Source organism: Enhydra lutris, unplaced genomic scaffold, assembly GCF_002288905.1.
Source record: "Enhydra lutris kenyoni isolate GAN:26980312 unplaced genomic scaffold, ASM228890v2 scaffoldscaffold56, whole genome shotgun sequence".
NCBI classification, from domain to species: Eukaryota; Metazoa; Chordata; class Mammalia; order Carnivora; family Mustelidae; genus Enhydra; species Enhydra lutris.
The window spans coordinates 10,418,955-10,445,379 of record NW_019154140.1 but is presented as its reverse complement, the minus strand read 5'-3'; the positions used below and the strand labels follow the sequence as shown (position 1 = coordinate 10,445,379).

At 53.4% G+C, this 26,425-nt stretch overlaps 1 protein-coding gene and 1 pseudogene across 1 annotated transcript; one reads left to right on the top strand and one right to left on the bottom strand.

Moving 5' to 3' along the window:
- Positions 1-2,275: 2,275 nt before the first annotated feature.
- Positions 2,276-16,127, bottom strand: LOC111157718 (keratin 7). The gene is made up of 9 exons (XM_022519356.1): positions 15,804-16,127; positions 14,098-14,309; positions 11,933-11,993; positions 10,650-10,745; positions 9,776-9,940; positions 8,697-8,822; positions 5,460-5,680; positions 2,807-2,841; positions 2,276-2,430 (listed from the first exon to the last, which is right to left on the bottom strand). Exons 1-9 carry the CDS (start codon positions 16,125-16,127, stop codon positions 2,276-2,278), a joined length of 1,395 nt encoding a protein of 464 aa, XP_022375064.1.
- A 5,699-nt stretch (positions 16,128-21,826) lies between these two features.
- LOC111157752 lies at positions 21,827-22,891 on the top strand (annotated as a pseudogene).
- The last annotated feature ends 3,534 nt before the right edge of the window (positions 22,892-26,425 follow it).

Here is a 26,425-nt window from a genome sequence, read left to right as displayed (position 1 = left end):
TGCCTCGGGCTTGGTCAACACACTGCTCTCCGAGTCAACAGTCCCTGCCTCCAGTGGTGAGGCCCGCAGCAACCCAAGTCCCTGGGCTTGAAGCGGAAGGGCTTCCAGACCCAGCCCGCCTGACCTGCCCAAACTGCAGCCTTATCTTCCTGCATCTCCTCCACCTTCTCTCCGTCTTCACTCGCGGTTTCTTGGTTTCTTCCGGGGAGGGCCGGGCTCCCCGCCCAGCTGGCAGCTGCCCTCGTCCTTACCGCCAGTCCCAGGACTCTAAATACCTGGGTTTCTCACAGCCCTGGGCAGAGATCCCATCCTGACTTGGGCTTTTCTGGGGGGTCTGGCCTGGCAGAAACCTGTGGCTTCAAAGGCACAGACTGGTCCCAATCCCCTAGGCTGTGCACGTCCGTGGGTGCTGCGTCTGTGCTGCTCTCCTGCCAGACCTCTCCTGCCTTCCGAACCCTCTAACCCTCACAGTGACTGAGGCTGCAGCTCCACGGGGACACCTTTTGGTGGCTGCTCTGGCTCCCTCTCCCCTGCGCTTAGCGCTTAGTCTCCGCGGTTCCAATAAAGCTCATGGGTCATATGTAATGTGCTTAGAAAATCTCCTATTTGTGCCTACATAAGTGGGCTTCAAGCCCAGTTTTTCGGAGGCTGACAGAGAAGGTGTTCACAGACATGATTAGTGGGGGGAGGGGGGTGAGAAGAGGGTTGTCTCCAAGGCACCCCACCCCTAATGCCTCATTCATACACCCAGAAGACTGCAGGGGGATGGGTGGGCAGCCCCAAATGCCCAGCTACCCAGCATGAGGGGGAGCTGGAAAGGAAGGGAGAAGGCCAACAACTGGGAGACTTAGTGGGGGGTAGGGAGTGGGGGCTGGTTCTCTTGCCACCTTTGGTGGGAAACCTTATCACTCATGGCTGGTGGGACACCACTTCCTCCACCCCCCAGTTCCACCTCTACCTGAATATAAGATAATTCCTGGCCATGGGATCAAATATAGACTTCTCCTCCCCCCAGAAACCAACACTCTCTTGATAGCCTCCCACCCCCACCCACCACCAGCACAGCACCATCACCCCCGCGGGTGTCCCAGACACAGAGACCTCCCCACTTCCTCTTCCCCACTATCCATCGTATGTACTGTTGCCGATCCAGAACAGATATCCCCAACATAGACCACAAAAACACCCCCACACTTACATAGACACACAGATATCCCCCCTTCAGACACCCTGACACACAGACGTTCTTACCAAGCAGACAACACACAGACACCCCTCCCCCTACCAGGGATCCAGATCCCCAGCCCATGGACCTGGCACAAAGCCTCCTGCCAGGGATCTAGACTCTGGGACCTCCTCACCCCACTCCCTCTCCAAAACACACAGACCTCCTCCCATGCCATCACCACCCCTCCCCCAGAATCCCAGACCCAGAAAGCCCCCGTCAGGGCCCCAGGGCCAGACAGACCCAGCACCAGCAAAGGCTGGTTGGCCTGCGAGTTGGCTGGTGTACCTGAAACCCAGGCCTGTGACAACTGAATCTCTGGGGCCTGCTCACGGCCAGGAATGTACTCTGGTGGCACAAGCCGGGTTGCTGTAGTGTCCCAACAGCCCTCCCACTCCCTCAGCAGGAGAGGACTTCAGTGCCCCCTCTGTAGCAGAGCCAGACTTCCCTGGGTATTATTTCTGGCTTTCAGGAGAGGAATTGGACACAGCTCCAGCCCTGGGAGGAGGCCAAGGTCTCACACGGGCTATGAGCCGTGCCCCTTAAATCACCAGCAGCAGCACAACCCCAATGTGCTTTCCCAGTCTCCTGCATGGGTGACTCCTCAGTACTCAGAGCAGACCCTATGCTCTCTAAGGCCCCTTCTTCCCCAGCCCTCTCCATCCAGCTGATGAAGCCAGGATACCAAGTACCACGATGGGCCTCACCCAGGCTTCAGAAAGGCTGCTTTACTAGAAGCTATTTGGACATGATTTTTTTCATTTCATTTATTTATTTGACAGAGAGAGACACACAGAGAGAGAAGGAACACAAGCAGGGAGACTAGGAGAGGGAAAGCAGGCTTCCCACCACCGAGCAGGGAGCCCAATGCAGGGCTCAATCCTAGGACGCTGGGATCATGACCTAAGCCGAAGGCCGACGCTTGATGACTGAGCCACCCAGGTGCCCCCAGACATCATTTTACAGCCTGCCGGCCAGTCTTGGTAACAGAGACAAGAGTCCTCCTGGGACCGCGGGGGGCCAGTGGTGCAGGTCTCCGCACACTGGGGCTCATTTTCGTATGCTTCTATGTGTGGCTGCTGAGGTCCTGATGGAATAGGACTTGAAGGCCCCAGGCCCGCCGCTTGAGAAGCTCAGGGCATTGCTGCCCATGGTTCCCCCAAAGGTCACCCCGCCGCCCCGTCCGCCAGTGGAGTTCACCACAGCTAGAAGGAAAGGGAAGAGGGCTCCATCAGCACCTGGTGCCCCAGACCTCACTACACCCACTCTCCTGCTGTGCCTGCCCCTCTCCCTCCCCACAGCCTCTCCTCCCCCCCACCCCCACCCTCCTCAGGCCAGCCCAGAAGGAGCCTGGGACAGCAGTGGCCTGCCCAGGTACCCCCTATCCCACTCTGCCCTCTTGCACGGCTTCCCTGAGCCCCTGAGCCTGACTGGCTAGGGAGCTCCAGGGCACCCGCTAAAAGCTGGTGAGGGAAAGAAGCTCCTGGTCCACACAATGCCAGGCCCTCGAGCCAATGTGCCATCCTACAGACCCAGCCTAGTCTGGACAGCACAGGACATGGGCCACAGCCAAGGACTTACAGATGTTCACAGCTCCCCCTCCATCTCCGGCCAACCTGGGGGCAGAGAAGAGACTTGTGAGAGCAGCTCTTTCCTCCAAGCTGGAGGAAGTAGCACCAGGGCCCCCTCCCCCCAGGAGCCAAGCAGAACCGGTATGCTTTCCTCTGTCCCACACCTCAGTGTTACTGTTACAAAATAAGGGAGGGTGTTGTGAGGGGAGTTCATGTAGACCCTCCTACATACAGGCCCTGTGACCTGGGGCAAGGTCTCAAAGCCTCCATTTCCCCACCTATAAATCAGACATAACTTAGCCCCAGCCTCGCATAGTTGTTTGTGGGGGCTGCATAATATAATTTGCCCAGAGCCCTGGGCACACAGGGTGTGATGAAGGGTAGTCATGATTATTTATGAAGACAGCTGCCTCCCCTAACCAACTCATAAAACCCTCAAAGTGGGCTGTAGCTTACCGATTCTTGATCTCTGGCCCCTGGCATGGGGTCTGGCATGTAGCAATTATTCTGTATGTACCGAAATAATTAGCTAATTGTTGCTTTCCTGAATGCAGCTAAAGCTGGGACTGAGGAGGGAGCAGAAGGTAGTTGGGCTGGCTTTAAGCAGCCCTACAGGAAATCAAAAAGCCACGGGAGACAGTTGGGTGTGTTTGTTTTGTGACTCACAGCTCCATTGTCACCAAGCCCTTGACCTTGGGGTTGAGTTTGCTCTGCAGTGGGGAGGGGAGTCCTTGCCTTGGTAGAAGGAGTGAGGGGAGCCCAGCTGGCCTCATCAGCCCCAAGTTCAGGAAGAGGGCAGAGCAAAGAACAAGGGCAAGAGATAGATACGCTAGGAAGATGCCAGGCCCCTTGTTCAACGGGCCCCGGTGAGTGCTGGGAGTTGCTGGTATCTGTGGATAGGGAAGGAAGACAGGCAGCAGTCAGGTAGAGATTCCAGGAACAGCTTCTGGTGCCATGCCTAAGAATTCGGGAGGAAGGGACCTGAATGTCTAAAGCTCTGGGGATGAGTGTGATTTGTCTCTTCTCATCCTAAGTAAGTATTCGTTTTTGTGCCGAATTTTATATTCGTAACTCTGTATCCCTAAAAGAAGGTGCCCCAAATCGCTTGAGTTTCTAAATCCACAAATACTACACCTGCCCCTGGGAAGGGTGGAGGGTTTAACGGGATTAAAAGCAGGGAGTCCATCTCTATGTCCTCTAAGAAGTGGAGAGAGAAGAGTTGCCTCTCAGAGAACAGGGATCCAAGCCCTGATGATAACAATCTACGCTGAGATTAGGCTTTAAGACGGAATGTTTGCACTCTGTGAGAACTTGGGCATGCCACTCCCGTCCCTGAACTTCAGCCTGCTCAGCAGCCCATGGGAGGAAATGGGTCTGGCCCCATCCTAAGCGTCCCTAGCTCTGGTTCTATGAGGAAAAGAAGCCCAGGTTGTGTATTCCCAATAGAGTGTGGCTCCCACACCCATGGTGGCCGAGGGTGCAAAGAGAGGCATCATGGCCAGGACATTTGGGCCCCAGGGCTGCCCTGTGCCCCAGATCACCTGCTCTCTCTTCCCAGGGGCCTTTGGTGTTCAGTTTATTTTCCCAAAAAGACCAGATGCCAACCCAGGCAGGGATAGGTCAACTGCAGTGGCCAAGACCCTTCCTCCTCTCTTTCCTCTCCTTCCCCAACTCATACCCTGTGGCCATGTTTCTTCTCTCCCTCCTCCCTTCACGGCACTCTGCCCTGGCACTCTGCCCTAGCACTCCCTCGTTCCCCAGTTCCTTCCTGTTCACATAATCCATCTTCCAGCCTGTCTCCCTAACCCCTCGGGAAAAATTCTCCCCAAAGAGAAAAGTTCTGTGGACATTCAGCATTTTACAAATGCATGTGCGTGGTCTCTAGGTGCTCCCTTTACAAATGTTTGCTGTCCTCAGCCCGTGGGCAAGCTCCCTGAGGGCAGAAGCCTGTCTTACATACTCTCTATCTCCATGCTGGGCCAACAAAAGCCAAGCCCTGATAAGTCCCACCACCAAGTCTTGGCCCGCGCTGTTCCCTCTCGCCCTCTCCACACCCTAACCTTCGCCTAGGGCACAACTCTAAAGCCTGGCAAATTGACTGAATGAATCAACCAGTCCATCCAGGTGAGAATGAAGGCCGAACTTCATGGACATAGGTTCCGTGTGTTTCATGAAAAATTCCTATAACACTAACCCAGCCCAGCCTGCTCTCTGGCAGCAGGCATGCAAATATCTGTGGGACCTCCTGACGTTCAGTCAATATCATGTAACTTACCACTCAGTAAAGCAGGAGAAGCAGCTTGGCAATCATGAAAGAAAGGAATCAGCAAAGCTTGACTACACACTCTCCCCTCAATTCAAAAAAGTAAACCACAGTTTCCCCTCTGTAAACTATGCAACAATACCTGACCTACTTACCTGAGTATACTCTGAGGACCAAGTAAGATGACCCTGGCCGTTGAGCTTTACACCACGTGGTCTTTCCTACTAGAAGGTCATCCCATCAAAAGCAAAGGAGCAAGCATCATTTACCCTCCCTACACTTCCTATCCCCAGGGCATTGCAGAAGAGAGGTACGGGAAATGTCTGTAGATGGATGAATGTCAAGCCCCAGGCCCCACCAAGCCCCAGAAGGATCCCCTTCCTGGCTTTTGTGTTCTCACCGGCTCTCCTCGCCCTCCAGTAGCTTGCGGTAGGTGGCGATCTCGATGTCCAGGGCCAACTTGACGTTCATGAGCTCCTGGTACTCACGTAGCTGCCGGGCCATGTCTTGCTTGGCTCTCTGTAGGGCGGCCTCCAGCTCCTCCTGCTTGGCACGTCCATCCTTGAGGGCCAGCTCCCCACGTTCTTCGGCCTCGGCAATAGCAGCCTCCAACTTGGCACGCTGTGGGCAGCAGTGATAGCTGTGAGCTGCGGGGAGCAGGTCTTACCAATCACCACCTTCCTGCCTCCCCATCCTGCAGTGAGCGCCCAGGTGACTCGCTTACGGTGGCTTCACTGGCACCAGTCTACTCCACCGGCATCAGGGAAGCCCAAAACATGGGCTCTGATACCCAGTGCTTAGGCTCCAATTCTGGCTCCACCACTTACTGGCCACATGCATGATCTCAGACACATCAACCCTTCCAGACCAAAGTCGCCTCTCTTCTAAAACAGCAATAATCACAGTGTCTACCTCATAGGGATACTGCAGGGATTAGATGAGGCAATCTGCAAGTCCCTGGCATAGTGTCCAGCACACAGTAAGTGCTTAATAAATGCTATTATAACCATTACTCTTTTGTCAATCACAAATCTGTTTTCTGTTGCTAGGAATTCCGCTTTTTTTAGATTCCACCTGTAAGGGGCTCCTGGGTGGCTCAGATGGTTAAGCGTCTGCCTTCAGCTCAAGTTATGATGTCAGGGTCCTAGGATCGAGCTCTGCATCGAGCCCGCCATCGAGCTCCTGGCTCAGCAGGGAGTCTGCTTCTCCCTCTCCCTCTGCCTCTCCTTCCCCTGCTCATGCTCGCTCTCTCATATCTCTGTCTCAAATGAATAAATAAAATCTGAAAAAAATAAGTTCCACCTATCATTGAGAGCATACAATATTTGCCTTTCTCTGTCTGACATATTTCGCTCAGCGGAAGTGCCCTCAAGTTTTGTGTTGTCGCAAATGGCAGGATTTCTTCTTTCTGGTGCCTGAGTAATATTCCATTTTATGGCTGAATAATATGATATTTTATATATATTTATATGTGTGTGTGTATATATATGTATATATATATATATATATATATATATATATATATATGTAATCACATTTTCTTTACTAATTCACCCACTGATGGATACTTTAAGTTGTTCCACATCTTGGCTATCATAAACGATGCTGCAACAAACATGGAGATGCAGAGATCTCTTTGAGATAATAATTTTATTTCCTTCAGATATATACCCAGAAATTGAATTGCTGGATTCTACAGTGGTTCTATTTTTAATGTTTTGAGGCCCCCTCCATACTGTGTTCCACAGTGACTGCACCATTTTGCATCCCCACTGAAAGTCTACAGGGCTCCCTTTGCTCCACATCCTCACCAACACTTGTTAGCACTTGTTACAATCACTATAATTAATAAATGCTATTATGATTTTCAAATGCTCCTCCCCCCAGTCCCCATCTGGAAGAGATCTGAAGCCACAGGATCTTAGTTGAGTCCTCAGATTTGGGGCAGTTGACAAGAACAAACACCATCTTCAAAACATGTCCAGAACAGGGCACTTGGAGCAGGGAGACACTGCTTGGAACCCCAGACTCAAAATATATGATCAGCAGCCCCTCTGGTTTGGGCCAGGCTGGTCGGATTTGCAATGGACCTGAGCGGCAGCTGCCACTTCCTGTTCAGAATGAGCATTCCTTCTGTCTGTGGCTCATCCCCACACGGGAACCTATCTATCCCTGGGCCTCATGCTGTTGGGCTCTGAGATCTCCCACTCCTACCCCTACCCAGCACACCCCTTCCTTCTCACCAGCCGCTCTCCCTCCTCAGCCCCTCCCCTGTCCCCCACATGCTCTGCCTTTCTGCCACACTTCCCAATCCCCCCAGGAGGCCCTCCCGTGCCCTCTGCCCCTTGTTCCCCTGCCGGTCCTCTTCTCCATCACACTGGTGCCCTCTTGGCCGTGCCTCGTCCCACTGCCTCAGGGCCCCTCCATGGTGGTTAGGACACCTCAACTCTGGGACCTGGCTCTGCCCCATTGTACAAGAGGAGAAGCAGCTATGGCAGAAGCTGCAGGGTCTGGGAAACCACCATTCATTGTTCTGTGCCTCCCCTCCCGGCCTGGAAGGTTCTTCACTGCACCAGCGACTCATAGCTCTGCATTACTGCCAGGAGGCAGCCTCCACCCTCGTGTAAAGCAGCCTGTGGGGCTCCAAGGGGAGGGCATTTCTGGGTATGTCACCCCTACATCCCATCCCCCCAGCTCATCTGGAGATTAGCTCTCTGAAGCTGCAGCCTTGGTTACCGGCCCGCCCTCCCTCCCCACTGCTCAGGCTTAGCTGTCCTGTACATCCCCACACCTTGGCCAGGGCCTGTCCCCCTGCCACCGACATGGCACACCCTCCCAACAGTCTGTCCTCGGAGGCCCGTGCCCCACCATGTACCCAGAGCTGAGAAGCAGCGGTGAGTCAGACAGATGGGGTCCGGCTCCCAAGGCATGATTTATAGTTCAGCAGAGGTGGGGGACAGCCAACCACTTAATAAGCCAAAAGATCTCAAATAGTGATGGATGCTTTGGGAAAGTTCAGACATCCTGCTGACAGAGTGGCTAGAGAAGCCATCTCTGAAAAGGGGACTCACGTCCAAAAATCCCAGGGACAACAAAGGGGCAACCATGGGCTGAGCGGGAAGAACCCCATTCCAGGTGGAGGGAACACCGGGGCCAAAGCTCTGAAGCATGAACATGCCTAGCAGATCCAAGACACAGGAAGCAGGCTAGCGTGGCTGGAGCACAGTCAGACACAGTGGCGGGAGGTGAGGGACGGGGCCTTGTGAGCCACCGCAAGGGTTTCTGCTGGCCTCTGTGCCCCTACTCCCCACAGACTGGGAGCTCCCAGGTACAGCCTACTGCCCCCAGAACAAGGTGCAAGGACAGTGCTCTGAGTTTGGTAATGACTGGTGGTTCTTCTCAGGGCTGGCCAGTAGGAGGCGCCCTCCCCAGGCTGCATGGCCAGCCACAACACCTCTCGTCCCCAGCACTGAGCCAGGATCTGCCCAAGAACATTCTGTCCTGGAGATCTCACATGTGGGCCTTCAGCTGCACCAGCCTTGGCCTGGGAGAGCCTCGGGCTCCTCATTCTCAGATGGCGGCCCTTTATGGGCCCCAAGAAACAGGGAGGAGTGGGGAAGCGGGGACTTGTTCCCACCTGGTTCTTGATGTTGTCAATCTCAGCCTGCAGCCTCTGGATGGCACGGTTCATCTCTGCGATCTCATTCCGGGTATTACGGAGGTCATCCCCGTGCTTCCCAGCCTGTGCCTGGAGGGTCTCAAACTGGAGGGACCACACAGAAAAGTATGACAAGGAGTGGTCAGTGATTACAGGGGACTCATCCTTTGCTCCTCCAAGGAAGGCCCAAAATATCTTCCCAGGAAGCGACTGTCTGACCCCAGCAGTCTTCGCCCACTGCTGGCAAGCCAGACTATTGGGCAATGGGGTAGAGCCGAGGTTTGCTTTCCTCCCAGTCAGGACAGGGAGGGCCAGGATGGCTCCCTGGGTCCCATCCCCATTGACCCTGGGGCTCTCCCCATCCCCATGATGTCCCAAGGGCTGGAGAATCACTAGAAGCCTAAAATCCTCACCTGTTAACCCCTAGGAAAAACACACTTGTTAAAAACATCAGCAGTATCCATTTCACAGATGGGAAGAATGAGCTCTGGAGAATGGAAGCCACTGCCCAAGGATCACATGGCAAGTCTGAACCCAGGTCTCCTTGTTGGCATCTCTGTGTTCTCACCCCATGTACCACAGATGACTCCTACCTCTGCAGAGACCTCTCTGCTGCTTTTAAACCCTGCCTCAGGCTCCCTCCCCCAGAACACTAGGTTACCCCAGCCCACACCCTCAGCCCCTGCACAGTCAGCTACCCTGCCTCCACATGGCAGGTACAGTGATTAAACCTCCCTTGTCTGGAGGCCTAGGACCCAGGATCTAGTCACTACTCTTCCACCTACTAGCTGTGTAGAGTTAGGCACATTGCTTAACCTCTCCGTTCTTTGGGTGCCTCCACACTGTCCACCCATCTGGCTGGGGTCTCTCCCTGGGAGGGCCCTGGCCTTCACCTCCTCTTCTTCCCAGGGCCCTGGGGAGCAGCACAGACTTAACCACTGGTGCCTGCTGGAACAGTGGGACCCAAGTCCTCAAGGCCTGAGACAGGGTGCAGAGTAAGGGAAGCTGCCCTCGGGGACCCTGCCAGGAAGGAAAAAGAACCCTCCGCAGCCTCACACCTTGCTTTGGTACATGGTCTCAGCCTCGGCCCGGCTGCGGTTGGCCATCTCCTCGTACTGGGCCTTGACCTCAGCGATGATGCCGTCCAGGTCCAGGGAGCGGCTGTTGTCCATGGACAAGACCACAGACGTGTCTGAAATCTGGGACTGCAGCTCTGCCAACTCCTACAGGGACAGGACAGAACATCAGGACTTAGGGCGTGACCCATCCCTATTCCCACACCCAACCTGGGACCCTCTTCACACTAAAGGAAGAAAAAGAGAGAAAAGATCAGAGTGGGCGTGAGTCACAAGGCGGTGAGGGGGCACAGACCCAGCCCCTGTCAGCCCAGGGAGGTTAGCAACTTCTCAAGAAAAGAGTCTGGTGGGATTACAGCAGATAAAAACAGACAGAGGGGCGCCTGGGTGGCTCAGTGGGTTAAAGCCTCTGCCTTCGGCTCAGGTCATGATCCCAGGGTCCTGGGATCGAGCCCCACATCAGGCTCTCTGCTCGGCAGGGAGCCTGCTTCCTCCTCTCTCTCTGCCCGCCTCTCTGCCTACTTGTGATCTCTGTCAAATAAATAAATAAAATCTTAAAAAAAAAAAAAAGTGACAGAGTGTGGGGGATTGTGACGGCTCCTTCCCAACACCCTTCCTAACAAATGGTCATCCTGTGTCTCTGGAAGGCCAATCCTGGCTGACCCCACCATGCTCTGCCACCCTCAGCTCCTCCTAAACTTGGATTCCTGAGTCCAGAAAGGATAAAGGACAGGGTAAGTGCCTGCACACACACTCAACACACACTCAGGCTGGCCCAGAAGCAGGGTGTAAACCAGATGGCCCCTTTGTTAAGACATGGAAGACATGCCATGTCTCCCACACCCAAGGTCCTCACCATCTCATAGAGGCTCTTGAAGAAGTTGATCTCATCATTCAGGGAATCCACCTTCGCCTCTAGCTCCACCTTGCCCATGTAGGCGGCGTCCACGTCCTGGGGGAGGGGGAGGGCGCGGCGAGAAGGGGTAGACACCGGGGCGTCAGTACACAGAATATTTAGCAAGGACTGAGGCCAGCCAGCACTGTCCAAACCACAGGGTCAAACACAAGGGCCCTACCAAGAGACATGCCGTTTCTCCAGGTTGCCTGACCTGGCCACAGTAGGAAGTTTCCTCTACTGGACCCTCCGAGATTGTGTGATGAACCTCATTCCCAAGCATCCCAGTGAACACAGGGGCCTTCCCAGCACTGGTAGCCAAAGCAGCCTGTACCCCAAACCTAGCACTTTACCGGGTCCTAAAGACTTCAGTGGTTTGGACACAGCTCTGGCTCGACAACTTCTGAGCTATGTGGCCTTGAACAAGTCACTTCAACTCCCTGTGCCTCAACTTCTGATGAGAGAGGAGAGGTGAAAATCATCCAGGCTGCAGGAAAGGCCTCTCAGAGTGCAAGACCTCCAGCCTACACGTTTAACATGCAGCTTAGTAATGGCAAGACAAGTGACCCACGAGGAACAGCGCAGGCCTGGGGGGCTTTGGGGCCCTTCTAGCAATACACGCCTGTGCTCAAACTCATGTGGACACAGCCTGCTTTTATATATCCCCGAAGCACCTCTATCTCTAAGGGCCCAGCACTCTGGGGCAGGTTGCTGTCCGACTTGAACCCCGAGCTGCTCAGTGAGCGTACTGCATCAGAATCTCAAATCAAGCCCCGCTAAGATACTCTTAAGGCCTTCCAACCTCGGCTTGCTCCTCTCCAGGGACAGGGAGATGGCTCTGCCTCAAGCCCATCCCATTCATTCAACACATACTTCGGCCCTGCCACGTGCCAGACTTTGTCCGCCACAAAACATTCTGACTGCGATAGAGCACTCCCGTATTTGGGCTTGAAATCTTCCTTTCTAGCCTCCATCTCTCCGTCCGAATTCTAATGCCTCCAGGCCAAGAGCAAGCCCAGTGACTCACCAGACGCGCATACAAACACACGCACACAGGACAGGCTGTGCTATGAGGCTTCCAGATCTCCCCTTTTCCAAGCCCCTCGTTCGCTCCTTATAGTCCCCAGACCAGACTTTGGCCACACGTCCCTCACCAGCTGCTTAGGTGCAAGGGCCACGTGGCCCCCTGTCCCACGCATTTTCAGACAATGCCCCCCACACCTGGCCTGTATGCTCCCCCTCACCTTTTTCAGCACCACGAACTCATTCTCAGCCACCGCGCGGCGGTTAATTTCATCTTCGTACCTGCAATAGAGGGAGGGGGCGTGGTGTGGGTGCGGCTCTGCCTCCATGCCCTCTCCACCCAGGAGACTCTGCCCCGCATGGGCTTCACCCCTTCTTACTGACACACCTGGAAAAGTGGGTATCAGCAAGGAAACCAAACTTTCCCTTGTGGCTATGTCTAAGGCTGAGAGTCTTGGCATGGGATGAAAGGTGCAAGAGCAGGGAACGTACATGAATTAAAGGGCAAAAGTCGCATCTACTGGGAGGGGGAAAGCAAGGAATAATAGCCAAGCTTAAGGACCACTTCAAATGGGGACTGCACAGTTATGTGCTTTGCACAAATTAGCTCATCTAATCTTCACAACGATCCTATAACAATGGTACCATGCTTCGCAGGAAAGGAATGGAGCCACAGAGAAGCAGATAATCCATCCAGTCACTATGCTGCTAAGTGGCAAAGCCCAGACTTCAAGCCGGGCAGTCTGACCCCAGGTCCACGCCTTAATCACTACCCAACCCCACCCTCTGAGAGTGAAGAAGGAGCCCGCAGCGGAGGAACACTGTGGACACAGGAAGACGGCACAGCAAGTCCTGGAAGAACCCAGCCCCAGCTGGGTGGTCTGGCCCCATCTCCACGGTCACAGATCCCTCCACCCCAACCCCAAGTTCCTTTTTCTCCCAAGGAGCCCATCCTGCCCATAGGAGGACACTGGCGATACAGGGCACAGAGCAAGAGAGCCCTTGGACCTGACCGGGTATTTACTCGGGAACTTTTTTTTAGAAAGTGTCAGAAACAGGAGCTCAGTAGTGTCCATGGGCTGCAGGAGGGCAGCAGGACAACTGTGGTGGGGAGCATGAAGCTCCTGCAAGCAGAACCCCCCCAAGGAGCCAGACTCACAAGGGCCCACTCCCACAGGTCCTACAGAACAGTTATGGAAACATCCTGGAGGCCATCTGTCCACCCCTGTCCTCGCAGCGTGCCAATGGCCCCTTCAGGTGCCCCTTCCAGCCTCCCTCAGCCCCACTTCAGAGTCTGGCTTGGCTCTGCAGGAAAGTGCTACCTATAGGCCAGGATGAGTAATGTGTGAGCACACACAAGGACACACCCACATAACAACAAAGGCCCGCTGGTTGCCCAGAGCCTTCTAGGTCCTGCACCTGTCTGCTCCCACCTGCTGGGGAATTATCCTGTTGACTGTGGCTCTCCAGAGGGAGGGAAGTGGGTGCTCTCCACAGAGCCTTTTTTGTTTGTTCTGCCTGCAGTCAGTGTCCTTGCCGGCTTAGTCATTCCCCCCCAGGGCAGAGGACAGAACTCGCTCACTACTCACTACTCACCACTCACCAGACTAATGGGCAAGTCTGCTGGGGTGGGGCCCAGCCCAAGCCTCAGGCTTTAGTTTCTCTTCCATGGGAAAAGAGAGCTCATTGGGCCCCTCAAAGGCCTGTCCTTACAACCCTAGTCTTCCAGGCCCTTACACTCTACACTCCCCACCCCCCCAAAACACACACACAGCCTCCTTTCTCGTTCTTGCACTGGCCAGAGCTGGCCCTCAGACTCGGAGACCAGACGTGGTTCCCCATGCACAATCCCTCTCTCCTTCTTTCTGTCCCAGGTCGGCTCTGGATCTCCTCCTGGGAGTCAGGGGCCTAACATTCCAGTCCCAGCTCTCCCAGTGACCTGCCATGTGATCTCCCTCAGGATCCCGAATCTCTCTGGTCTCCTCTACCTCCTCACCAGACCAGAGGGGCTGTTCTAGAATAATCTATGAGGGTCGTGCAAATCCCGAAGTGCATTCGTCATAGGACACCTTCTGCCTTACCCTCTCCTGGGGCCTTGGCCCGGCCTCCAAAAGGAACAGTGCAGGTGAGAGCTAAGTGGGGCTATTTCCCTGGGAGTAAGTCAGGGGACAAGACTTGGAAACTGTTCCCAGGGACAAAGAAGGGAGACAAGAGACAGGGCATGTGTGGGTCCAGGCCTTCTGTCCCGGGGGGTTACTGTGCAGAGCAGCTGCACCCTCTGACCCCCTAGCCCCAGAGGGGGCCTGTCGAGGATCAGCTGACGAGGATCGAGGAGTGCATGCGTCCAGGAGTACGCCCCTCCCCCAGGTGGCACAAGGGTCAGTACTTGTTCTTAAAGTCTTCCACTACATCCTGCATGTTCCGTAGCTCCACCTCCAGGCGGCCTCCATCCAGCTGCAGCCCTTCGAGCTGCCTCTGCAGGCCGGCAATGTGGGCTTCAAAGATGCTGGGGAGGCGGCTGCTCTTGGCCGACTTCTGCTCCTGCAGCAGGGCCCACTTGGTCTCCAGCAGCTTGTTCTGCTGCTCCAGGAAGCGCACCTAAGAGGGAAAGAGAGGAGGACACTCCCGAGGGGCAGCTCATGGCCCCCCACACTGGGCTTGGGAGCATCTCCAGACCCCCAGCACAGCCCATGCTCCCACTGGCTGTTCCCCCAACCCGGGACCCTGAACCTTGTTCCCCTCCTCCAGGAAGCCCACACTGAACCAATCTCTCCTCCAGGATCCTCTGTCCTGAGTGGCTTAGATTGTGACGCAAGGGTCAGATTAGCCCAGTCGCCAATGTGATTCCTATCTCCTGTGTTCCCCATCACATTACAGAATATCTTCTCCACCTCCCTCTCCGCAGAGCTGCCCCCTCCCTGTCTGTCCTTGGTCTCCTCTCTCTGTGTCCTCTCTCCGCTGCCCCTTTCCTCCAAGCTCTCAGGACAGGGTACTAAAATAAGCAATTATTATATGCTCAGTCTGGGGCCCACAAGCCTCCTTGGATGCATCCAATATGACTGGGAGTGGGAAGTAACCCTCCCCAAACCCGCAACTCAGAGCAGCAAGGCCTGGGGGCTGCAGACAGCAAGGCAGAGCTGCTCAGTACTGGGGTAGATCCTGAGACTGGGGAGGCTTCGGCAGACTTAAGGATTTGCAAGGTCTGAATGATGAAGGAGAGGACATGGGGGGCTGGGGAAGCAGAGAGCTACACCGAGGCAGGAGAGGGAAGGTCTGGTCTAACAGTCTAACACCCCTGGGGAGGAGGTCCTGGACAGAGGGGCCCAGCTGGGCTAGTCCCTAATTTCTGGTCCAGCCCTACTTTGCTGCCCTCCTAGACCCACGAGTCAATTTGGCCCCTCTCCTTCCCAACTCCTACTTTCACTCCCCCACTCCCTCCCTGCCCTGTGGGACCAAAACAGCCAGGAAAAACCCCTTTCCAAATGGCCCTTTCCCAGGGCCCCTCAGTGTGCCTTCCCTGGACACAAATGGGCTATCTCCAAGGGCAGGTATAACCTCACCTCCCACCACCACAGGGAGGCTGGAGGACCAGGTCGGTGGGCAGGCGTGGCGGTGAGCCTCCCTCCTCCTTTCCCTCCCTCCCTCCTTCCAGCCCTCTATTTTCAGCACAAGCAATGGGAGGGGAGAGGTAGGAGATCCTCAGCTGGGAAGAGTGTGTCACCCCTACCTGTCTCTCACCCCACACAGCCCCCTCTCAGAGAGACTCCTGGCCCTGACCTCTGGAGCTCCCAACCTGAATGTGCCCAAGAGCGGCAGCCCACTCCCAGACACAGCCTGCGGGCTCTGCCGGACAGACTCAGGCACACACCCTGGGAGGAAAAGGCAGGGCGATCCGGGCAGCTCGCTGGAAGTGGACGCTTGGAGGCTTGGAGCCCCAAGGAGGATAACAGTCACAGGGTTCATGAGGAGGAAGGTTCCCGATCCTAGCAGAAGGAGAGCGCACCAGGCCTCCCAGCGCCTGGCCCGCGTGCATTCCGCGCAGGTAGCTGTTGTGGCCTGGAGCATGGCATGGGGCAGGTCGAGGTGGCTCACCTTGTCAATGAAGGAAGCGAACTTGTTGTTGAGGGTCTTGATCTGCTCGCGCTCCTCCTGGCGCACCTGCTGGATGGAGGGGTCGATGTCCACCCGCAGCGGGGCCAGCAGGCTCTGATTGATGGTGACCTCGCGGATGCCGGCGCCCACGGGGCCCCCGTAGGCGGAGCGTACGGCCACGCGCGGCCGCGAGGCGCCCAGGCCGTACACGCTGCTGCTGCTGAAGCCACCGGGGCGGACGGAGCTCAGGCGCACCTGCGTCCCGCGCCCCGGGAAGGCGGCTGAGCGCGAGCTGAAGACCTGGGAGCTTAAGTGGATGGACATGCTGGCTAGACCGCGCTAGACCTAGGGGCGGGCGCGAGAGTGCCGAACTCGCTGACCTCCGGGCCTGCCGCAGCTTTTATCCGCTAGGCGCTGAGGCGCGGGCGGAGCGGCTCACACAGGTAGGGGCGGGGCTGGCCGCTGGCCACCATTCTCTGCCAGCCCGGCCCCACCCCGGACCAAACTTCCGCTCTCCGCTCCCAGGCCAGGCTTTGGGGCCCAAGCCAGAAAGCCCAGAGTGAGGAGGAGGGCCATGGGTCCCCAGCGCCCGGGATAGGGGCTGAGCGAGCAGTGGGAGACGACCATTTGAGCAGATCTGAAACAGGTTCAGTCTGGGAAGGCTCCTGAGGCCAGAGCAGAGAGATCAAGCAGTGAAAGATGGGGGAACCGGGGGGGGGGGGGGGGGGGGGGGGAGTTCTAGTCCAGGAGTCAGCACCCAGCCCCCTTTGCAAAGCATTCCAGAAAGGCATTCCCAGACAGCCTCCTTACCCCATGTCCAGTTCCTTCTTGAGAGCTCTGCTCAGTTCTTGAGTAATCTGACCCCACGTGGCCCGGCCTCGCTGGTTTCCCTGACCACTACGCCTCATTCCCATACAGAAACTTGGCCAAGTGGGGCATGACCCCTCTTGTGGCCCCTCTCCTTTTCACTCCAGTAGGCATCTGAGGCCCAGAAGCCACGTGGGAATGGTTGCTTTGGGCTCTTCCGTCCCCTCCCCCCACACATTCCTATCCACTTACTTTATTTGTCCCTGTAGAGGCAGGGGACGCCTGCCTGCGTGTCGCTGGGACATTTTGTGGATGTCTGCACACTTTCGTGTGGACACACCTGCAGGCCACTGGATTTCTCTGCGTGCTCACCGGAGACATACCTGTGTGCATGTCTGTGTTCTCAAACAGATGGGGGTCTGCATTCAGTGCGGGGCAGGATGTCCATGGATACACTGTTGCACACTTTCGGATGCAGGTCTGTGAGCCCACTTATTTTTGCACTCCAGCACTCCTCCTCATCTTCCACTGCTGCTGTTTTCCTGTGTAAAGGTCCCCAGCTCTCAGGGTGTCGTCCACCAAACGAGTCCCAGCAGTCTTAAACCCAGCCCAAGATGGGGAGACACATTGTGCTGGAACAGGGAGCCCTGGACAGAGCTGGCTCACCACCCACTTGCACTTCCCAGGAGCCTCCAGCCACACTTGCCCCTGACCTTGGCCTGTGCCAGGCTCTGCCCGCATTCTCCCTAGACCCTGTTTGGTGAGTGGGGCCGCCTAGGGAGCCTTTGGAAAAGATAGCCGATGAGCCCCGGCCACCTTTAGCTGACCGCCAGCCCCACAATGAGCTGGCCGGCTTGTCACCTCAGACCAAGCCCTCAGGGACATCCTGGGTGGTGGAGGGTGGGGAAGGAATGTCCTTCCGTGTTTTCATTTCAGTTAGATAAGAAGGCCTTCCAGGGAGTCTAACCCAGCCAAGCAGCAGCTCCAGCTCAGTGACCTCAGGGCGGGTCTATGCCCCCTGCCTTCCCTCTTCTCCATATCGATGTTGGGACAGCTAGGGCCAGAGGCAGAGGGGTGCCCAAGGAGACCTTCAGTGGTCTCTGCTGTAGGGGGTATGTGTGTGGATGTGTGTATGAGAGATGGGGGGAGTAGACAGAGATTGAGATTTTACCTGGAATTCTCAGTTGTAGTTTAAAGAGCACGCAGAGTTCATGGCTGTGTGATATTTGCAGGTGCAGGGAGCCCACTCCTCCCCAGGCCCCACCCCAAGCAGCCTAAAGAGACCAGCTGTTTAATTTCCACACATATATACATGCACACTCACATGCCTATCTACACAGGCGTGTACATATCACTCACGTATACTCATACATGCATACATAACACATGGCTCAAACACACACACACACACACACACACTATAACTCCCTAACCCCTCAGGGCTCATCCTCAGCCCTCTCCTACCACCTGCCATGCCAGCCCCATACCACTCGACCCCCACAACCCCATCCGTGCTCTGCAGCTGGCCACTCCTGCCCTCTCCCACCCACAGCCCCCACAGGATCTGTCCCCCCAACCCTTCCACTTCTCCCCTAGAGCCTGGCCTGAGAGATCTTGGGCACAACACTGCTGGTGACCTGCCTTGTGACCCTGGACAAGTCACTGCTCCTCCCTGGGCATGTTTTCTTCACCAAAGAAGAAATCCCTGGGTTCCACGGAGGGGAAGGAACTGGGAGGACATTGCAAAGAAGAAAAGGTCTTCAGGCTTACCAGGCCTCGGCACCCCCCCCACCCCACCCACTGCCTTGAGAGGCATCTCCCCGTTCCAGGGCCCTCCCAGTATCCAGCCCTCAGCCTCCCCATCCCCTCCCTGAAATATTCCTGGCAGTTCCAGCCCTGCCCGCCCGTCTCCTCCGGTCTCTGCATCTAACGGCCAACACCATGGGCCCACTCTGTGCCAGGCCGCAAACAAACACCCTCGGTAGGGCTTCCTGGGAGCTCACATTCCTGTCTGCAGGGTGCACAGCACAGGGGGTCATCTCAACTCCCTCTGCTGCCCCAGCCTCAAGGAGACCCCTTAAGGCATTCTTGGCAGAATCTTTTTTTTTTTTTAAGATTTTATTTATTTATTTGACACATAGAGACAATGAGAGAGGGAACACAAGCAGGGGGAGTGGGAGAGGGAGAAGCAGGCTTTCCACTGATCAGGGAGCCCAATATAGGGCTCCATCCCAGGACCCTGGGATCATGTCCTGAGCTGTAGACACTTAATGATGGAGCCACGCAGGTGCCCCTGGACAGAATCTTCTAACAAGATAATCCTCAACACTTTTCCTAGTCATCCTCTTCCTGCCCAGAGGCTCACCCCTATCTCTGCAGTGTTCTGTCACACACACACACACACACACACACAGACACACACACACCCACCCCACATTCCCTGGCCCTCTGGCTCCCAGCCTGGCTTCCAGCCTCACCCTCTGGACCCCAGCGAGGAACCAGCAAGCAGCCGGGCCTCACGAAGACACAGTGGTCTTACAGTCCCTGCAGGGGAACAGGCTGCTCCCCTCCAGAGAGCCAGTGGGGGGTGCCGGGGTCAAGGGGGGTAGTCTTTGTCTCCCTGCTACACTTTAGAGCCATGACTCATGTCCATCCCCTGAAAACACAGCCTCTCATTCCTCAAGAAGATCTGTTTTCGGTACCTTAGATGTTTGTAATCATAACAAAAAGCATTTCACATTTCCGCATAGAATGTAGTACTTTTTTTTATGCCAAATAATGAAAGACAAGAAAGCGACATAAAGGACAGCCAGCAGGCTGCTCTCCTGAACGCACGAATCCATAAGCAAAACACAAACGATGCAGCAGGAAAGTGGGGAACAGGCAGAGATGGCAAGAGCTAGTGGTCCTTCTAGAGTGCTTACTCCACCGGTGCTGGGCCTGTCTGCAGATGCACCGCCTCTGTGAGCCCAGGCGGCTCCCACCACAACTCCTTGGTACAGCGTGATCCTCCCCATCCTAAGAAAGGAGACAGAGGCACAACAAAGTTGAGTAAATGCCCAAGGTCACCCAGCGAAGATGTCGAGAATCCAGGATTTGAACTCTGGCAGTTTGAGCCACTAGTTTGCTTACAAAAAAGGAAAAGGAAAGAAAATCAAATAGCAAACATGGGGGAAAAAAAAATGCTCAACATCACTTAAAGGGATACGACAAGTGGCGCCTGGGTGGCCCAGTCAGTTAAGCGTCCAACTCTTGCTTTCAGCTCAGGTCATAATCTCAGGGTTGTGGGATGGAGCACCCCACCCCCCACCACATCACGTCGGGCTCAGTGCTCGCCGGAGAGCTGGCTTGAGGGTTCTCTCTCTCCCTCTCCTCCTCCCTTGATTGCATGTTGTCACTCTCTCTCTCACTTTCTCTCTCAAATAAATAAGTAAATCTTAAAAAAAAAAAATACAACAAGAAACAATGAAAGGCCCTTGTCCCTTGTCACCTGTCACACTGATAGCTACAGAGCTTGCTAACTGATGGCGAGCGTGCGGGTCTTGTCCCTTGTTCATGGGATCGTCCACTGGCACATCCTCTTTGGAGGGCTGGTAGGCTTCGTTCTCAAAATTAAAGTCATTTGCCCTTCCTTCAATAAATAAGACAAACGAAATGAATACACTTGTTCTTGACTAAGTACTTCACTGCCAGGAACTTATCCCACAGATGCTCTCACCCAAAGAGCACACATGTGGTCTCTGATGCCATCCTTTTCCATAGGTGAAAACCAGGCAGTGACACAAATGCCCATTAGTGGAAGGAGATTAAATGGATTAAGTTACATATATTCAGGACATCTCGGTGGCTCGGTTGGTTAAGCATCTACCTTCAGTTCAGGTCATGATCTCGGGGTCCTGGGATTGAATCCCACATCAGGCTCCCTACTCAGCAGAGAGGCTGCTTCTCCCTCTCCCTCTACCTGCCCCTCCCTCTGCTTGTGTTCTCTCCTTGTCAAATAAATAAATAAAATCTTTTTTTTTTAAGTTACATACATTCAAGGGGTGCTATTTATTGAAAAAAACTAAAATGAAATCCTTTCAAGCTGATTGAGTTTTTGCCTTTACATACTGATTGCACAGATCACTGCTATTTTTTAAAACCCAAAAGGCTAGTGCCATCCAACTATGCCACCTTCCCCCCTCCCCTGTGGCTGGTCCCCTGCCGGCCCCACAGTCACCTCCTGACCTCCTGGCCACTCTCTCCCTCTCACTCTAACACCTGGTTCCGGGAGCTCCTCTCCAGCCTGGCACCCCAACTCTCCACCCAGCATCCTAGCCTGACCGTTCCTTAACTCCTCAATTCCGGTGACCTTCACATCCATCCTTTTCCTCTTATCTCTGCACGTGGCCACGCTCTAGAACCTCACCTGATGCATCTCAGGAGTGTCAAACTCTGGTCTCTTCCTATGGAGCCAGCCATAACCATCCCACTCAGCAGATGGGTTCTTCTGCTGTGCCAGCATCCCCAGGCATGAACCCCATTTTTCTGTTTTCTCCCCACCTGTTACCTGTTACAGGTTACCCCTGCCTCCGACTTCCTTTCCAACCTGGGCCCTTCACTCCTCTCTGTCTCTGAGCTCTTACCCTTCAGTGTCCTCCACCTGGACAAACCCCCAGCCTGGATCAGGCTCAATGCTGAACTCCGCTTGAATTCCCAACCGCACAGCCTCGGTGAACACCGTACCCTCAAGGTGCGGCATCACCACTCGTTCCCAGTCCCCAGGCTCAGCTGCATCCTCCCTGCTCCTGGGCACCTCTCTCTGCCTTTGGTCAACAAGTTTTGCAGTCCCCCTAGTTGCTACGGCAAAGCTTCTCCACTCTCCCCCTGTGCTCCATCCTACCCTCTCCACCGTTGCCTTCAACAACGTAACACAGCATTCTTCCTCACTGAGAAAATCAGACTTTCTGGTAAAAACTCCTTCCCTTCCCTCCTCCACCCAAACTTAGCTCTGCACCCATCTTTCTCTTCCTTCCTCCAGGTTCTAAGGACAGACTCTCTCTCCACCAGGACACCGCCCTCCCTCAACACCTCAGAGAGAACATTCCGTTCACTGGTCACTACTTCTGAAGACCGTCACCTTCTCTTTCTCCTCTCCCTCTGCCTGCCTTCCCGTTTGCATGCACTTCACTGGGGCTGTGGGGACACCAGCCCCTTGTCAGCGGGCAGAGGCTCGAATGGGGCAAGAATGTGGAAACCACGAGCGCCAGCTACAATTTCTCACGAAGTTTGGCGGTAAGAGAAAGCAAAGTGGGAAGTTAGCTTGCATGGAAAGCAAGCTAAAGGAAAGGATTTTTATAGGTTGGAGAGGCTCAAGCCTACGAGTTGGTGGAGAAAAAGGAGATAGACCATAAGGAGAGAGGTTAAATATGGGGGTCGGGAGGAGCTCCTTAAGGGGCAGGTGGCTTTAAGAGTCCAGGTGGGACCGGCCTTGGCGCACAGGAGAAACACCTCTGTGTGGCAGGAAGGAGCTAAAGATGGACAAGGATATAGATATTCAGGGGCACCTGGGTGGCTCACTCGTTAAGCACCTGCCTTTGGCTTGGGTCATGATCCTGGGGTCCTGGGATTGATCCCTGCATCGGGCTCCCTGCTCGGCAGGAAGCCTGCTTCTTCCTCCCTCTCTCTCTCTCTGTCAAATAAATAAAATCTTAAAAGAGTTTCTGCGCTCTCCTTCCTGCACACCAGCAATCCTCACCCACCTTCTGGTACATCCATCTCCCACGTTCCTGCTGAACTTTCTGGGCTTGTGGAACTGGATATGCAAAAAATGGTTCCCCCACTTCATGCAGAGGTTCACCGTGATCTACAACGAGCAGATGGCAAGCAAGAAGCGGGAGCTCTTCGGCAGCCTGCAGGACTTTGTGGGCCCCTCTGGGAAGCTGTCCCTGCTGGAGGTGGGCTGTGGCACCGGGGCCAACTTCAAGTTCTACCCGCCCGGATGCCGGGTGACTTGTGTTGACCCCAACCCCAACTTTGAGAAGTTCTTGATCAAGAGCGTTGCGGAGAACCGACACCTGCAGTTGGAGCGCTTCGTGGTGGCCGCGGGGGAGAACATGCCGCAGGTGGCCGATGGCTCTGTGGACGAGATGGTCTGCACCCTGGTCCTGTGCTCCGTGGACAGCCAGGAGTGCCTCCTCCAGGAGGTGCACCGAGTGCTGAGGCCAATGGGAGAGACCCATCTTCACTGCGTGCTCAGTGGGACACCTCTGGGCTTCAGGAACAGCTCCCACAAAGGGTGACCTTAAGCAAGTCTCTTCACTTTTTCCTTTAACCACTTATATATTCAGTAAACATTTGGATGGAGTGCCTGGGTGGCTCAGTCAGTTAAGTGCCTGCCTTCTGCTCAGGTCATGATCCTGGAATCCTGGGATTGAGCCCCACATCAGGCTCCCTGCTCAGCAGAGTTTGCTTCTCCCTCTCCCACTCTTCAGTCTGCTCTCTCTCTCTCTAATAAATAAATAAAATCTTTTTTAAAAAAAGATTTGGGAAATGTTGACTGTGTGCCACAACCCAGTATGTCTGGGGAGATCACTTCATCTCAGAGAGGTCAGATGACTTGCACAAAGGCGCACAGTTCACAGAAATGGCAGATACAACTGAACTTTAGGCACCTTAACCTTGATGTCAAGAACCAGGCCAGAGATTTCATCATCTCTGGTGACTTCAAACCCGGTGTCTTCTAACTCCCATCATAGAGTTCTGTCTCCTAAAGATGACAACAGTGAACCCACCACAGGGCATGCCAGAACATCACCCTTCTCCAGCAAATGTGGACCCACAAGTACGCAGATAACTATCTCTATTTATGGCGTATGTTCAGTTTCTCCTGTGGGGCTCAGAAATTCTCTGCATGCCATTCTCTGGGCTTTTTCTCTAGTTAGTCATTATTCATTTGTGGAAGAATGAAAAATCACCCTGGGGGGGAAAAAGGAGGAATTGGAGAAAGTTTCTCTAGAGACATGGCATGACCTTGCCCCTGTGAACACTGTTAATTTTTCAGTGTTTCTTGCTCTGTTGTCTTAATTTTAAAGGCAATTGATCAGTGCATTCCAACTGTTCAAAAGAATGGAAAATCAAAGAACATGGAAAGGGAAAATGCAAGTTCTCCCTTACTTCCCTAAATCCCCGCACATATCCCATAAGTCGTTATTATTAATAGGTATCATTCCAAACTTTTTTTTAAGATTTTTCTTTTTTAAATACCTTCCTAGTATTTGGGAATTTGTCTACCTATCTCAAGTTTACTAACAGTTACTGTTATATTTCAAGTTATAGTTCAACCTGTACTTCACTATCAACACACCAAAATTATATAGTTCAATGACCTCCCTCAACTTTGAGCAGACCTCAACCGCTTTCCTTCTCTAGACTTATCCCCTCTTTCCTCTCCACCCCAACAGTATGTCCATCTCATAACCCAGGCTTGGTCAATGGGTAACCTCAGTTTCAACCTGTTACTGAGGACTTTCCCCCTTGGGTTCTGTTTCAAAGATCTTTTCTAATTTATAATACAGCTTAGAATCCATTTATCATCACCCATCAATTTGCTACAGATTTTACTAGATTTCTTGCTCTCCACTGTTTCACATTCTCTTTGTCTACCCCTGTCGTGAGGTATTTTTGTGTTTTCTCAAATTTAATTTTCATTTGTCTTAACCACCTTTTTTTTTTTTAATTTTATTTAGTTATTTGATAGAGAGACACGGTGAGAAGAAAACACAAACAGGGGGAGTGGGAGAAGGAGAAGCAGGCTCCCCGCTGAGCAGGAAGCCCAATGCTGGGCTCAATCCCAAGACCCTGGAATCATGACCTGAGCCTAAGGCAGACACTTAACAACTTGAGCCACCCAGGCACCCCTGTACTAACTACCTTCTTGAATCGCTTCTTAAGAAATTGTTCATGGATGGAGACATCCTTGCAGACCTGAAAATGTCTGTCTCCTCCCTCATACTTCAGAATATTCATAGATCTGAATCTTTTCCCCAGAAGTGGTAGGCACTGTTCCACATTCCTGGGGCTTTTCCAGTTGTGAAAGTCTAATTCTCTTTCTCTGTCCTTTTCAGGTCACCTGTTTTTGTGGTTTCTTGTTTTTACACCTGGATTTTGTTTAGGATTTTCACTTTGTTTTTCTTTTTCTTTCTTTCTTTTTAAGTTCTGAAATTCACCAGGATATGATGAGGTATATAGCTTGTTTTTATTAATCTTGGTAGGCTTATGATCCTGGGATCCACTTCCTCAGTGCAAGGAAAGGACTCAGCCCTGGCCACTCCGCAAAAATTCTGGAAAGAAGCCCCCTAAACCTACTGATGATGGTCGCCCCAGAGAGGATCCACTCTGTAACTGAGCTGGGACAGAACTGTTCATACCTGAGGACCCCAAAGAGCCTAGAATCTCTCTCCATATTTCAGGCAAGGGAGTCCTGTCTACCCACCACTTGCAGCAGCCTGAAGGGAGGACACCATGGTGAAAATTAGAACCAGTGCCTCCCACTGGGAAAAATATATGGGAACAAGTGAGGTAGAATTGAATGTGCCCCAACAGAGAGACTTCTATGAGGATTCAATGACACATTGCTAAGAATGATCTGGGAATAAGAGGTTTGGGCAACTAAAAAAGAATCCTGAATTTAAAATTCAATAGGGAAAATGAAAAGAGAACAAGGGCAACAAGGTGGCTCAATGGGTTGAGAGCCTGCCATCAGCTCAGGTCAAAATCCTTTGATTTCGTTATTTTGCTAGAGTGGCTCACAGAACTAAGGGAAACACTTAGTTTACCAGTTTATTAAAGGATATGATAAAGGATACATACGAACAGCAAGACAGGACAAAGAGCAAAGTCTGGGAAGGTCCTGAGTCCAGGAGCTTCTGTCCCCATAGAGTTGGGGTATGTCACCCTCTCAGTACGTGGATATGTTCATTAACCTGGGAGTTCCTCAAAACCCCTACTATTGGGATTTTATGGAGGCTTCTCATGTAGGTACAATCAATTATTAACTCCATTTCCAGCCCCTCTCCCCGCTCTGGAGGATGGGGGGGTGCTGAAAATTCCAAATTTCTAATCATGGTTTGGTCTGGTGACTGGCCCCCATCCGGGAGCCATCGAGGAGCCCATCCAAAGTTGCCTCAATAGAATAAAAGGTGCTCCTAGTGCTCTTATCACTTAGGAATTTACAAGGGTTTTAGGAGTCCTGTGTCAGGGACAGGTCAAAGACCAAATATTAAACAAGAGACGCTCCTAATGTTCTTGTCACTTAGGAATTTACAAGGGTTTTAGGAGTTCTGTCCTGGAAACTGGGGGCAGTGACCAATATACACTTTTTTTGGTATTACCTCACAGTTAGTTACAAGTTGTTTTTCTTTCTAGCTTCCAGAAGTGTTCTACGATCATCTCTGTTGCTATTTTCTTTGTCTTATGGCTAGCCAGTTCTGCTATGCCATAACATATGCATTCCTAAAAATCACCACACTATACAAAAGCATGCAACACAACCACAAGGCTTATGGGGGAAATAGTCGGGTTAGGGACACCATACTAAGAAACATCATCAGTGACACATTAAAAAAAGATAGAAACTTAATGAAAAGGGTAAAACAGTTTTACACCTATTTAACCGTTAAGAAGTTCATAATGACTACCATAAATTAGGCATTTTATCCGGCAAGAGACTAAGTTTGCTTGTGGACATGGGCATCAGATGGGTCAGAGCTTGTCAGTTACCATGAAGTTACTGTGAGTTACCGTCAGGAGGAGGGTGATCTGAGGTCCAGGGAAGG